We start from the raw sequence: 16139 nt of genomic DNA, 5'->3' as shown, positions 1-16139 counted from the left end.
GGCAGTTGACCTCTTTGCTGGGGGTTTTTCCATCATGTTAAAGTCTCAAAATCAGGGAGATGGCTTCATTTTAAACAAAGGTGAGCACAGACATTCCCATATAAAGGAAGAAGTGAGAGGAGCAATTATTTACACCTGTGAATATATTGTGACAGGGCAACTTGCTGCAGTAATACAAATGGTAACTTAGTTTACATCCCCAAATACATTAGGCATGACTAAAGAAATTCCACTTATAAACTTGAAAATAGTATTTAATAACACAGAAGGACTTACACCCATATCCATGAGGTAAGAAAACCTTGGACTGAGACTCAAATGTAAGTAGCATTTAGATGGTTATTACCTTATAACCTCATATCCCTAAACAAAAAAAAGAATCACCCAAACCCCAAATATTGCAGGTTAAATCTTTAAAGACTGTTTTCATTGATTCATAGTTGGGCCATTACTCAAATATGCAATGTATGATGCTGATGAGTTAAACATCACATCAAACATTTTGATTTATTCCTTTCAATTCTCTTGGAATTTTATTTTTTAACTACAAGGTTGGTGGTGCCAATAGATTCAGTCCAGGGATAGATAGTTGAGTGCTTAGACCATTACACAGAATTACAGTATATTGATTAGAATACCTATTGGATAACTAAGGACAAAGCTAATAATGTTACTAAGAAAAATGCCCCAGAAGGGATCGAGTCTAGTCTAACCAAGTAATACAGTTTCAGCATTGCTGAAGAGAATACCAGCAGTCTGAAAGGTGAACCCTCACAGTTATTATTTTCTTTAAGTTGGTGTTTTTCTACAGTCAATAAAAATATTAATACAATTTTATTTCCCCCCTTTATCATTTTTATGTACTAAAACAATACTATCTATGCTGTCCTCAAGACACAGAAGGTGATGTTGGACAAATAAAAAGCAAAACTACTTCCTTTATGGGCTTTCTGAATTTCCAGAATATCTGAGCACAAAGACCACAGGCTGGTGCTATATCACATATCACTAATTGAAAGCATTTAATCCCATCTTCCACACGTCAGCCTAAGCAATACACATGCCAAAAAATTCCTCTTTGATAGCAGAATTGTATACACTGTACATTATATAAGCCTTCTGTCCCACTTCACTTGAATGTACACTATCAAATCATCCCGGCCATTACTTTATACTGAGCAGATGGTATTACGAGATTTTTGATAAAGAACAACAATCACCCAGCAAGGGTTGCAAAGGGGTCGCTGAAACCAAGATTAACAATTGATTAGCTTTAATGGACCGTGACAGTAATAAACAACAGAGCTCCACACAAAGATTTGATTGTCCTGTTAATGCTGCTGACACAAATGGCTTTTAACTGGCTTCCTGAAAGTGTTAATATCGCAGAGCCCCGGCAAAAAAAAAGGACTTTGTCAAAGTGAGAACTGTCCTGCAGTGAAGAAGCATTTACTGTAGCCCTCTAAAACATCTTCTATGAAGTGCGTTTCTGATTTATTCAGACAACAGTTCCTATTTCTCCAAGGCTTAAAGTTCAACAAAATGAAACACAGCACACCTCTGCAAGGCTGGAGAGTAATAGAACTCTAAAGCACTTGAATACAGAACCCAGCACTCCTCGAATATACAACAATAATGTGAATTATCATTTTCACTGTGCTCATTTCATCCTTACTCGAACCTGGGCTGACAGATCTCAGTATTACAGCCTTCTAAACTCAATTTTTTTATGCTTGGCTCTGATAAGTTTACTCTATGTTTTCTTTCTGCAGAGAAATCAGTAATTTGCATCATATTTTCATTAAAATAAAGTGGTTTTGATTAGAGGAAGTAACCATGGCAAAATCTGAAAACAGAACTTAACAGATCTGTTTATTTCTTAGATACACGTATGGGAAAATATCTATGGAAAAAGCCTCTGTTTCCTTTAATTCTTTAAGCTTAAAATTTAAATAGACTTATGGCAAACATTCACAGAAAGTTTTAAAATTAAAACTAGGTAGAGGCAAAGTAGACAAAACTCCACCTAACATGGCATTCAAGGAACCATGGATATAGGAATTCAATTGAAGGTAAGGAGGTATTTACTCATCTAAGCACCGAGTAAGACTTTCTGTTAAACTTTCAATGTCGGGTTAAATTACTCGGTTTCTAAAATCAGCCTTTTTTTTTTTTAAATTATGCGTCTTATTCAGGCAAAGGCTTTTCTTTTAAACATTTTTAGCTGTGAGCTGCCACAGTGCTGCTCCCTCCCGTGTTATTCCTAAAGGCAACACACAACAGTGGTGCAGCTCTAAGGGCTCCTAGGAAAGAGGAAAACCATTGTCTGCTCTAGACACGGATCCAAACACAGAGCACTTGCACAAATCAAGGTCATACTTAATCCCATCCCTGTGGGTCCCACCCCATGTGCAAACTCGCCTCTCTGCAGAGCAATTCCTTACTAGCACACTGCAGCGACACAACACGAGGCTAACTGCTGTGCTTAAAATTGTGACCTGCTCAGATATGCAAGGGAGTTTAAATGAAATCTCTGAAAGAGTAAAATCCACCTGCTTGGTGTCCCAACACACAAGCGCTAAGTACATAACCTGTCAAAATACTGAGACAGCCTTCATTAATTCCATTTTCTGTAATCAGCATCCTTCTATTACTCACATGCTTGGCTTTCTACAGCAGGTCTTCAAGCAAGCTATTGTATAAACCATTATATATACTCTGATGAAAAACAGTCACGAAAGTAATTATTTACTACCTGTAAGTCAGCATCAAATTCATGTTTCAGGTAAGCATCTTCTGCAGCTTCAACAAGGCGCTGGGAAAAAAAAAAAAAAAAGTGTGTTTTTGAAATAATGGATAACAATTTTATAACCTGGTACAAAAGCAGAGATTTTTTGAGCATTGTGCAATCCATCTGCTCTCATACTTCATTGAATACAAATAAATGATACAGATTTTTTTTAAAAAAGTTTCTTAAAGCCTCAGTATCCACAGCTGGTGGTACAAAACTGTTACAACTGCTCAACTATTAATAAATAAAGAAATAAAAAGGTCACTTTTCCCATCAGTGCTCAGCTTCCTGCAGCTCCCATTCTGAAATGATTTTTGAGAGAAAAAAAATAAAGTTTATTTCACGCTGGACTTTATTTTGCACATAGCAGCCCTTTTCAAATCTTCCTTAACATTAAAATAGGTATTTCAAACACACTTGATTTCAAGAAACTGACATAAAAATGAGTTTCTAAATTACACATCAGCTATAAATGATAAGAAAAATAGAGACTAGGTTTTTTTACTGAACATATGAAATACTACCTTAACATGGTACATTACCACAAGATTTTTCTGCAATTACAGAAGTAACATTTACTGAATGGCAGCAATTCTCTAGTGGTTTTACCCTCTTAGCAATATCCAGAGTTCCCTGTAGTAGTTATTGTTCTTCACCGTTATCATCTGACAGGAAAAAAACAAGGTTGCACCAAAACAGAGCTACCCAAATCATTTAATTCATAGAGGGGTTTGCTGCAGATATTCTGCTGGGAAATAACATTATACCCTTTCTAAGGTTTTACTCAGGGTTCTTTATACTTCAGAGTATTTTAGCCATGGGAGGAACTCCTACTTTTTATTTAATCTACCTGAACATTCATATATGTACATCCCAAAATCAAACAAAGAATACCCTGTACATGACTTTTATTTACTTTGCTGAATGTGCACTGGTGCACATAGATATTTTTCAAATATTTTACATCACAAAGCGAGGTCCAGACTCTCATTAACGATATGCAGAGTGGGCAGTCGTGCACACATTTTTTTTCCCCCTTTTCATAACAGTTTGCACATTTATCAACTCTTTGGATATAAATCAAAATGAAATCAGAATTCATATTGATTGCTATACAGCTTGAACTATAATGGAAACTGAACCAAGAAAAATATTTCTGGTTGCCAATGCAGAAAAATGGTTGAGGAGAACACTGACAGTTTAAGCAGAACCACAGGGGCTGCAGGGAGGGTTTGTGCTCAGCAGGGTCTGAGGAGCAGTGGCAATTCCCAGCCTTCCTTCACTGCTCCATCCCACCTTCCACTACCCACAGCAAGCACAAGCTCCAAAACCCTGGGGCCTCTGCTGGGCTTCTACCCCTCCCTGCACACCCTGTGGGGAGGCTCTCCAGACCTCTTCTTTGGTGCAGAATTACAATCTCAAACATGAGATTACAAACTAGAAACACTCTTGATACCTTGGCTGATAAAGCCCAGCAAAGGGCCACCTTCCCTGAGCCCTGTACTGGGAGTACATCCCTGACATTTGACTGGTTCCAGCTTTAAACATCTTGTCCCATGAAAACCCAGGTGGTCACAGCAAACCCTTTTGACCCAAACTGGAACTGAACTGAGATGGTTCCAATGCTGGGCAAATCAAACCAGAACTGAACTGGCAAAATGTCCAAGCTCACCTTCCCACGTACAGGGGTAAAAGAACCCATCAATAACAATGCATCCCAATCTGCTGCAGGAGGGGGATCCGTGGAAAAACATTTCAGAGGAAACAGTGAACTTCTGTGCAGCTGTTCCCACTACTCCTGTACTATTTGAACAGTACTAAGAACAGACCTTGCAATGTGAAACATTAATGAACGTTCATTTGAGCCACTAAATTTTTGTCTTTAGAGCCTAGAAAGGGAAGTAACACAAATTTACTCCTCTGAGGGGGAAACCTTACAGAAACTGAAACAAATTCATACACATTTGAACGTTCTCAGAAGCCCATCTTTATTTAGCATGCTAGTGGCCTGCTGAAAGGATTTTACAAATTTAGCCCTTGTTTTTCAAGTATGGAAAAGGCCTTTTATGTAGAACAACTACTCTAATTCAATGCATTACTGCAGATGTGGTGTCCTTTATAATAAAGCCCATAGGTGTATTACTACTCTGTGCTCACCTGATACAAAAGTTCATGACTGATGAGTTTGAGAGAAAAAAAGTAAAAGATCAAAAAAATTCTTCATACAGAAAAGAATTTTTCATAAGAAAAAGAAAACCATGGTTTTTCTTTCTGTGCTGAAATATTTACTTACTCATCAAAAGAAAAATTATTATTGTATTTCATGAGATACCAGTGATATTAGATATTAGTACCTGGCGGGCTGAAAAATAATTCATGGCTTCTTATATAGTTTGTATTGATCCCAATGTGTTTCAATTACATTTTTGCCTCAGTGAAATAAATTTAAACTAAGATTTATCTCCACATGTAAGAAATAACTAGAGAAGCATAAGACGGGTAATAGTAGAAACATCTGGTAACAAGGGCAGCTCAGAAATGAAAATGCTTGGTATTTTATTGAATTATTCATTAAGATTTCACTTGTTACTTTTTTTAATGTACATTTCAGCAACATTCTCTACAAGAAACTCAATGACAAAGAAGTGAACTGTCTACTGATAGGAATTTTTCCTTGAAGCTGTAGGAGCAAATATGTAAGCATATTTTATGCATTGCCCTCACAAAGCTAAATAAAAAATTAAACGTTTGGTACATGAAATGAAAACAATACAAGCATATGCTGCATTTTCTATGTATCAGTCTTTAACCACAATTTGCTTTAAGTATCTCAACACCATTATGAAGGAGACCATGAGAAATCTGGGACAGTTACAGAAAAGGGAAGCCAATAATAAGCCCAACTCCACAAAATGACATATTAGTGGATATACACAAATTATATCAGAATGAAGAAATTGAATGCAAATGTTTCATGGGTTTTTGTTGTGTTTTGAGGGGAGTTTTTGATTGGATTTTTTTTAAAGAAGTCCCCAAAGGGATGAAGCATGATGGAAAAAATTCCTTAGCACTCTGCAGGCAAAAATATAAAAACCACATGTAATACTGCAACATTTTTATATGGAGGCAAAAAACCCCTTTTAAAATATTTTAATGATTGAGCAGTTATCTAGCAATAATTCTCAACATTAGCATGATTAGCAATTTTAGCTTAACAGTTCATAATGACACTCTTAATACAATTGCCAATATATTTTCATTTGAGTAACCACACTCTCAAATCCTTGCTGTAGCAAGTAAATGCTTCCCAAGCTGTGGTTATCCTGAAGGGAATTGTGAGTTCTCTGCATGCACTTACATGCAATGAATTATGAACACAGAGTGAGAATTGGTACAGCTACACCCTTCTAGATTGTTTTCAGAAGAATTTAGCCCTAAATGTGGAAAACTGTCTATGTGCACATGGGCAGGCAGGTGAAGGGCAGCACATAATCTTTAGATAAAGCAATTATAAGGCTCTAACACACAGCTCTCTTGAGGTTCCCAGTTAAGGAACGAATCCTTAGAACTTTCCCAATACACATAAACATGAGAAAGGTGAACTGCCTGACCCAGAATATCACAATGGAGCCTGGATAAAAACAGGGCATGAAGCAAAAGATGAACAAATAACATATCTACAAAAAACCTCAAATGTTCACCAAACCAGAAGGTCTATATTTGGTATATTCAGTGGTACTGATATCACAAACAACATAGAAAAAGCTGAGAGATGAAAATTTGTTTGTTACCTCACAGTATTTTTTTTAATAAATCACTGAGCTATCTCTGAATTGGGTAATTTTCTTGACAAATTATATTATAATTTCAGTGAACGGATATTCCCAGACAAATTCTCTTTGAAGTTAGGTTGTTATAGGGATAGCAAAGGAAAGGTGAAACAGAATGAGGGGAAAAAAGAATCCAACAAAAAGAGGGAAAAGGAACAGAAATGGAAAGAAAGGTGAAAATAAAAGATGTAAATAACATTTTTAAGAAAAACACATCACACAAACATCCAGAGGATAGGGTAGTTATTTTAGCTTCTGAGATATTTTCTCTTTTCGTGCACTTTTTAAAGATTTTAGATTACTTCTTAATGATTCTCTTTCATTAGAATCCCATTCTGAAGTTAGATTAAATAAATTCATAAGCATAACCAAATTTGAAACAGTTTCTGAACTCCTAAACTGTGGAGGGTTACTAATCTTTATCCATAAATGCTGAGTGAAGTTATGCTCTTCTCTCTTTTCAGCTATGAAATCTTAAAGAAAAATTTATATTGCATTGTTTCCTCTCTATTTTTCTAAGATGAACCAACTACAACACATAAAACCAGAAATGCTTCTCAAAATTGCTCTTCTGCAAACCAGACTGCTACAAATCACAAAAAAAAGGATAAAAGATGGCTCTAATTTAATTATAACTAGTGTCAGCTAGGTACTGGTACCATCTCAGTCCAACACATAAATAGTGTATGTCCCATAATATCAATATAATAACTTTTCATTTCAAAAAAGGCACTGGGATATCACAGTTATTAAAGAAATGTAGATAAACCTGTAGGCTGCTCTTATAGTCCAGCATCAAATGCATTCAACTAACTACAGAAAATAGCCCTGAACCCTAAAGAACTTTCTCATTATTTGCCTTGGCATCAGATCTGTTTGAGGTTCCTAAAAAATTTGAATATGACTTTGAGGTTGATTTGAGATGTGTTTTGGAAGAAAAAATAGTAACAATAATTTGTGTAACTTTAACAGGTTTGTCCCTCTGACTCCTATGTATGGAACTGTAACCAAGATTTCTATCTTAATCAAGTATAATGAACTTTATTAAGAAAAACAGCAGATAACAAGAAAGGAAAACCTATGCCTGTTTTCAAAACTTTATTTCTTTCATATTTTGTAGCAAGATTTCTAGTACATTACCAACCAAAAACTAGCAGCCTTCTGTACACTGAAACATCAGTTTTCTGTATACAGAAAATACTTATAACTACAAATAGTTACCCTTCTTCAGGTGAAATATTCAGTGCAATTTTAATAACCCTACTATTGATTTGCATGCCTAATTTCCAATCAAAATTTACAGTAATTGAGCTGTGAACATGCCAAAAATATTCCCTAAAGTGCTTCCAGATAACTATTTAAACACAGTTCAGCAGTTGAAAGTATTCCTGGGAGAGAAACGAGATTGTGTTTCCATTATCAGAGCAATTTTCTTCACTGGCCTCTCTGTGAGAAGCCCACGCCGTGCATGTGGGAGCACTCAGCAATAGGGCACTAAACTTTAGAAACATTGCCCAGGTACCTTCCTATGACTTCCCCATTTTGGGGTTCATTTCTGACGTGAAAAAGGGGTTTTCCTCTCCAGAAAATCTGTAAGGCTGCAGGTGCTTGGAAACTTCTGACAAGTTCGGGCTGTTTTGAGAAAGAACAAGATTTATTAGCATTAAGTGAGCTTAGGTAATATTCTGGCATGGTGCTAATTCTGCTGCAGGTCCTCCTTACTTCCCTCGGAGTTCCGGGGTTTGCTCCTTTCACATCTCATTTAGTGGAGAAGGCAAAGAAGCCAAGAGAGAGTATTTGATGTTGTTCCTCTGTCTCAGTATTATTTCCCAAGCCCATACCCATCAGATAGCAATGAATGCCCAATGTGCAAACAGGCTTCCAAATCTCAGTGTTTTATCACAAAAAGCTTTGCATAAGTGTTTGCCATAATGCATGGAGAAGCATCAGACATACATGCTGACCTTGGAGGAACATTTACTCCTGTCAGAAACACACGAGTTTTTTGACAGGGCAATGACACCAGACTGGCAGTTTGGCTGGTTTAATCCCTGAGCACAGGGACACACAAACACACAGAAGTTTCCTCTTTTCAGAAAGCCCAGCAGCATATTTTATTCCTTGGGTTGTTCTCCTCAGCTGTGAGGTATTTTCTAGGAAATTTTATCACTAAAATTGCTGTTGCTGTGACTAAGGTGCACCAAAAATTATTTAGTGCCTGTTATCTTGATATTCGATTTCCTAGTGCTTGTGGCTTAAGATAGAAATCAATCTTGCAACTAATGCCATACAAAAACTGCCTGCTCTATGACTACTATCAAATTCCACTGCAACCCAGCCAGACAATGCTCAGCCACACTAAGCGCAGCAAAGCACAATCAAAGCAGAAATTACAAATAAAGGATAAAAATAAATTAAAAGCTTAGCATATGCAATTATCGCAAATAACTTCAATTATCCACTTATATTCATTCAAAACTGGCAGATATTCAGGTTGATTGTTGTTAGAGTGCTAGCTGGTTTTTTTGAAGCAACAAGAGTTCAGCTTGGCACAGTGCTGGACAAACAGAAATGAAACTGTAAATGGATTAAAGTACATGAAATTCACACATTGCCTAACAGTGGCTGAGACAATCCTGGAGTAATTAGATGCATTTCTACTTAACTAGGCCAACACTATATTTAATTATGGCATCTGGAGACTGCTAGGGCATGGAAGGAAGGCTCCATATGAAGAAGATAACACATTTGTCTTGTACCAAGTTCTTTAGTGCTCAAAAGGCTGCACAAAGCCAATATATCAGATATAAAATATGCAGATTTGTGGAACACAGATTATCAAATCTGCTCCTACCATGTTATTATGTCTAGCACAGAGCAGAATGAGGTGTTAAATAGGGTTTTATTCCATACTTTTAATTCTGTAAGTCCCAGACATCAAGGAGTCAGTTCGGCTGCAGACACAATTTAGAGCTGTTCCAGGGATATTTAAAATGTGATTTGTCTGGCTGGGATACAGTAACAACCAGCTCCTTCAGCCACCACCTCTCCTGCCTCAGGGCCAAGAGGAAGATTCTTCTGCATTTTGCACCAACCACGCATCCACCCAAGGTTGTGTAATTCTCTGGAAATACCTTTATGCATCCTTTTAATTTCGCTTGCAACATGGCAATACAATTTGTCAAGTTCTGCTTTCAATGAATAATTCACAACCAGTGCATTGTTCTCTTCCACATAAATTTTAAAATCTAATCAAAATGTTACTTTGTAAAACACCTTTCAAAAGCAAGGGAAGCAGGCCTGTGAGTCCAAGCACCCACCTGTTTACACACACCTTTAAATATATTGTCAACACTAACTTGTATGTGTCATTATGACCCTTTTTCCCCTCCTGTATGTGGAAACCACTAGATTAAAACATCTGATTTATTAATCTTTTTCACACATTTAAGGTGCCACAGGTCATACTCTTTACCTGACTGTCACAATCGCTCTCCTGCTTGGATAATGACAGACTGTCTGTTCTGCATTTGAGGCCAGTGAGGACATACATGGTTGAGCAAAAATAGCCTTCCCTCAGCTCTGACAGCTCTCAGCACCACTGCTGGATGCTTGGCAGATCTTACTTGAGAAAGATTTGGGATAACTGTTTTCATGTAAATTCTTTTAATGCAAAATTCTCTGTTGGTTGGATTTCTCTCACCTAACCTCATCTATTTCAAAGTTAATCACCTCTCCACTGAAGTTACCTAAACACCCTTCATATGCAGAGGCAGAAAACTCCAAAGGTGCTGCATGTCCCATTCTAAAATAGCTCATAAAAGACAGCAAGACCTTTGGAACTTTTCCTTCACTCATTTCTTCGCTAGATGTTTAAATTTATGTGGTTGAAGCTAAGGGACACGGATCCCACACCGTATGCACAAAACAAATGAGCTCAAGAGAAATGGAAACATTCCCATGTTCACTCAATAAGGGAAAGGACACCTGAAGCAATGCTTTTTCCTGACAGCAGTCCTGGGACAAGTCGAGGTGTTTCTGTTCTGTTTACATTTAGGCGGACCAAGTGCAATAAATTGTCTTTGCTTTGTTCCCTCACTCAGCTTTTTCCTCACCTCTGCACTAAGGCTCAATCCCCCAAGTTAATTCAAATTCATCTTGCAATTTGTGGCCTTGTTCAACCAAACCAGTCATGATATACTGTCCTCCTTTCAGTTTCCAACCAGATTACTGCCACATAACAGCAGAAAAATCCCTGAAGACTTATTACTCAAAACAAAGGTCAGTTCCAGAGTTCGCAGGGACTTACTTCCATTGTCTAGCCCAGCACTTGATCACAAGGTACAGAGCCTTGTCTTCTCTTTCACACCAAGAAATGCAATTTCCATTGAACTGGTTTTTAATTCTCACAGGGTCAGGATGTCAATTGCCAATAGATTAACTGAAAGGGAAAATTTTAAAAAACTGAAAGGAAAATGAAACTGAGTTTTCGACTAAAACCTTCCCAACTTCCTCTTGCAAGTAGAACTCTCTAGGATAGATATTGAGGCAAATAAAGCATTGTTGTGAAGATGTGTAGCAAGCTCCTGATATCCATTTCTAGATGGATCAGTAGTGGATTTTGCAAGCATTCACCCAAGACTTAGAAATCCAGTGTTACCTTTCAGGTTAAACAGGCATGGATTCAATACTAGCACATACCAAATTCTGCCTTCAAACATAGCCATGGCTTAGTTCTGCTCCTTTCCTTACTAAGCACAGCCCTAGACCTACACTCCTATTTCTTTCCTACTCCTGTCTCCATATTCTGAGCTTATTAATGTCACATTAGGTGTCCCAAACTCCACTTTTAAATTTTTCATACTATTCTCCACTTCTTCTGTAGTGCCTACCAATTATTCTTTCTTCATAACAGCTTTGGTGTTCACACTGTCAAGCACGTTCATGACCAGTCTTTTCTAGGCCCCTACCAATTCCTCGCTCTGCCAACTTCCATTTCCAATTTTCCCTATTCCTTTTGCACTCTCATTAAGCACATCTAGAATATCTTGCATAGCACAGTCCAATTCTGTTTCCTTTGTCTCTTTAGACCATCTCATTCTTCTCCAGTCTCTGCTCTTTGGGGCAGTACCTTCCTCAGCCTCTCCTAAACCCATCAACAGATCCACTTGGCTGCTGACCCTCCCATTTTCCAGTGCCCTAATGTGAGCACAGAGAGAAGAAAACTCTCTCCTGAGTCCAGAAGGCACATGGATGCACTGACAGTGCCTCAGGAGAGAAAGACACAGTTTCCCCTGCCTGCTGCTGGCTCAAGCAATAAGAAAGTAATGATCCAGGTGGGGGAAAGTCTTGTTCAACCCAGTACTGAAAATTCACAGTGTAAAGAACTTTAAAGGATCTCACTTGCAGACAGTCTTGCTGTGATACATTTCTAATAGCCATATGCTTCCATGTGTGGAGTTTCCAAATGCTAAAAACTTGATCCAGCTGGAACAGAATTTCAAAGAAAACCTTGTGTCAAGGCCCCAGCCCTGCCAATTTCAAGAGCTGGTTCCCAAGAACAGAAGTGCTACAGAGTCTTAATGAAAAGAACATCAGTATTATGTTTAAAAGAGTAAACCAATGCATTTCCCCTGGTTTCTCTCTTGTAAAAAGATGAAGTTCAAAGATAAAATTCCAAGCTTCTTTGGTCTCCCGAACCATACTTTATAGTTCTGGAGACTTGGTTTCTGAGAATGTTGGAAATAATTATAAAATCAACTTTCAGATTAAGTGATAATTCAGTCTTTTCATAGTTTTGTATATTCTGGCTGGTCTAGTACAAAAAAGAAATATGGGCTATGTTGAAGCTCTCTGGTTTTGGACATTTTGGAAAAACTTTCCGGTGTGGACACTTGTCCAGACTTAGTAACTGGACATCAGTTCCATGTATCTAAAAGGTTTTGCTGGTACCCTATGGATTAATGATGAAGTCCCAGATGATATATACAGATTGGCAAGTCTGTATTCGTGTATAGACTCCATCCCATCTATTCATTAATTATTTTTATAAATATTTTTTTTTTGTAATAATATTATTTTTCAAACTATTTAAGAACAATATTAAACTGTCCTTGTAATTAATGGAAAATTGCAAATTCCCAAACCCAAAGGAAAAGCTGCATTGCATAATCAAAACCTTATCTGCTTTGCTTTGTAAAGGTAATGAGTTCAAATCCAGGGGGTGTTTTGCTCCTTATTAAGAAGAGTCTTGTAACTTGTATTCTCCTAGTGACTAAAAGATTGCTATACTTTCACCTCTTAATTAGTTTTTATCAATTGAAACATTCACCATTTAATTATTGTATGCAGATTTATTTGGAAAACTAAGTAAAATATGCAATGCAGCACATACTTTCCATTAAGTTTGACACACCTCTAGATTTTGGTATGACCTAGGGAAGTAATTTCATAGAATACTCTCATTTTTTTATTAATTTTTTTCTCTTGACTCTCAAAGTGCTTCTAAAATGCATCTGGGAACAATAAGAGTCTTCACAGAGCTAGCCAACGCCTGCAGGTTCAAAAAGTAACAACCAAGATTGCAACCAAGCTTAAAAAAAGCTATTCACTTAAGTTTGCAGAGGCAGTGAGTAAATTATAACAATAGTTTCCCATTATCTTGGACTGTAGGAGAATTGTGAACCACCCCCACTGCTGGCTTCCTCTACTGGCTGAAATACCTCACCCACCACCACAGGTTCTCCCACCATCCATTTATCTACAACCAGCAAATGTGCTCCAACCTGCAAAGTGCTAACAAAGGGGGAAAAACCAAAACGCTGAGATCATTACGGTTGCTACAAGCAGTTTTAAGTCTCAGTCGACTTGACCCTGAGAAACATGTGCAAAACACCAATTTTCCATGAACAAACCATGAGGCCATAAAGATCTATAGCCATTGATGCTCCTTGCCTTCTGTGGTTGTTCAATCTAAAACTCACACACTAATGGAGAATCACAGAAATAATAGGAGAATGGAAAGATCTAAGCTAACTCTGTGGATCCATATGGAACTAGGCTTCCCTTTAATTAAATCCTTATTCTGTGAAACTGCCTTCACTTTGCAGGCTGGAGCCTCTGTGAACACCTTGACTTTGCACACCTCAATAAATCTGTCCTTGGCATGGCAACAGCATGGCCAAAGGCAGGGATGAGAATGGGGGATTGTTCCTCCAGCCAGGGGTTTGTGGGGTGATAGCAGGACATACCTTAAACAAACACTCAGGGCCAGTCTTGGATCGGACCTTCATGAAACCCCACTGGTACCACTGAAAGGGGCTTATGATAGACCTGGTGTGTTTGTGCAGTGTTAGATTCTAAAATCCATCATCTATTGGTTATTAAATCTGTTGGGCAACCTCTCAAAGACTTATATATTAGATTTAGCTTTTTAAAAGGGTCTTTTATGCCCTTTTAACAGTTACAACCCATTCCAAAGTAATAAATTGAATAAAGTGATTTGCAATATCTGTCATGAAAAACGTGTAATGCTAAAGTACCTAAAGGGGCTACAGGAGAGCTGGAAAAAGATTTTGTGCAAGGGCATGTAGTGATGGGACAGGGGGTAATGGCCTCAAACTGAAAGGCAGCAAGTTTAGATTAGATATCATGAAGAAATATTTCTCTGTGAGGATGGTGAGGCCCTGGCACAGGGTGCCCAGAGAAGCTGGGGCTGCTGCATCCCTGGAAGAGTCCAAGGCCAGGTTGGACGGGGCCGGGAGCAACCTGGGATAGTAGAAGGTGTCCCTGCCCATGGAAGGGGGTAGAACAAGATGATCTTTCATGTTCCTTCCAACCCAAACCATTCTATATTTCTAGTGAAAAGAAGATGAAATGAAAGGTATTTTCTATGACCAAACCTTTATAATTAATGTTTTCACTACACCAGGACACAGAGATGAGTCAAACATGCTCAGTAATTAGGCTTTCATCATAGGCCCTTGAAGAAATAAAGAGCAAATTGAAATGGAGAACACGTCTGTGTAACACTTAAATGGCTCAGAATGAGTTCTCACCAACTGGATTTTTTCTATTTCTGATATCTCACATAATCCATATAAATTATATAAGACCTCAATAATGTAAGTACCAATAAATAGCCATAAATTTTTTAAAAAGACAGAGCAATGACTTCTTTCATCTGAAAATGTCTCAGTCTATTGTAACTATTGGCAGAAGATCTGAGATAACCATTGACTGAAAAACCTCACGAGAGAGATTCAGAAAATTAGGCAGAGAGTAATAGAGAGATATTGCATATATAATAAACTCAAGGTGCAGCTCAGTTTACACTCCTTCCATGCTCTTCAATTGGTGACAAGAAATTTGCCTGCCACACTTCTGAATTCAAAGTATAACACTGGTAAGTTCTCCTAAAACGACTTAATTTTCCTCACTTTTAACTCAATAATAGATCTTGGCATGTTATTAACTTTTGAACACTTTCTGGACTACTCAGGTATTTCCTCAGCTAAGTAGAGGAAGCCCTTGCTTTACTACAGGTCTAACAGAGCCCTGCCAAAAAGTCCATCCTCCCCCCACAGCCTGAGCAACTCTCACTATAAAAATAAACCACAACAACAAAAGAACTACAATTTAAAACAAAAAAACGTACAGCCAAATTTTTGCATATATTTAGCAAGGTTATCATTTATCATCAATTGCCTTTTTTAGGCTAATTTGTAAGAAACCAATCTGTGCTTTGCTTGGATCTAACTGAATCACTTGTAAAGAAAAATCAACAACTTGAACATGAATTTAAACGGAAGTGGATTGTTTCTATTAATTTCATCGGGTTGATTGATGAGCACAGCAAGCTACTGATCTAAAGCATCAGCTCCTAACAGCATCTCCAAAAGATGAAGCACTTCAGGCACTAACCAAATCTGAGACCCAAGCAGTTCTTGCTCTTCAGCAGACTACTTGTGAAGTGGTCTTTCCCCATCACTGCTCCCTTCCAAGCTTTGTTATTTAACATTCCACTATCAAAATAAAATATAACTATAGCTATGTCCCACTTAAACTTCAAAATGTAGGAGGTTTTACCCTCTGTGTCTACTTAAAAAGTAATTTTTATTATCTGGTGTACCTAGGAATAAATTATGTTTGCCATACGTAACATTTCCTAGAGAGCGCAGGATTTTGGGGACAAAGACTGCCACCTTTTGGCAATAGTCTGTAACAAAAGAAAAAAAAACAGTTTTCTTATGTAAATTACACTATTCTAGTGAACATCTTTATTACGTTATTTTAGCATCTTATATCCAGCAAAGTGAAGAACAAAACATTGGGTTTAACTTCAGCCAGCATGAAAAAATTCCAACTTTTAGGATTGCTGCATACAAGGTTTCTTAGCATAGAATCGGAGAAATCAGACCTAGGGGGTTTTTTTCTGGAGGACATTCTGAGTAGATAGCCCTGGCACATAAAGTTGAATATTACATAGGAAAACTTGTTTGTTTAAAATATAAAAATAT

At 37.5% G+C, this 16139-nt stretch overlaps 1 protein-coding gene across 6 annotated transcripts in view; it reads right to left on the bottom strand.

Moving 5' to 3' along the window:
- CACNA2D3 (calcium voltage-gated channel auxiliary subunit alpha2delta 3) overlaps positions 1-16139 on the bottom strand; it is a 398259-nt gene that overhangs the window by 272703 nt on the left and 109417 nt on the right. For all 6 annotated transcript variants that reach the window (XR_001861410.1, XM_017732417.1, XM_017732420.1 and 3 more), the window contains exon 4: positions 2756-2815. Coding sequence is in view for 5 of the 6 variants with exons in the window: in XM_017732417.1 (XP_017587906.1) it covers positions 2756-2815 (60 nt within the window). In the remaining variant the exon portion in view is untranslated. The remainder of the gene's footprint in view (positions 1-2755; positions 2816-16139) is intronic.

The sequence above is a fragment of the Corvus brachyrhynchos genome, unplaced genomic scaffold (assembly GCF_000691975.1).
Source record: "Corvus brachyrhynchos isolate BGI_N302 unplaced genomic scaffold, ASM69197v1 scaffold4, whole genome shotgun sequence".
Taxonomy (NCBI): domain Eukaryota; kingdom Metazoa; phylum Chordata; class Aves; order Passeriformes; family Corvidae; genus Corvus; species Corvus brachyrhynchos.
This window is presented reverse-complemented; position numbering and strand designations above follow the sequence as displayed.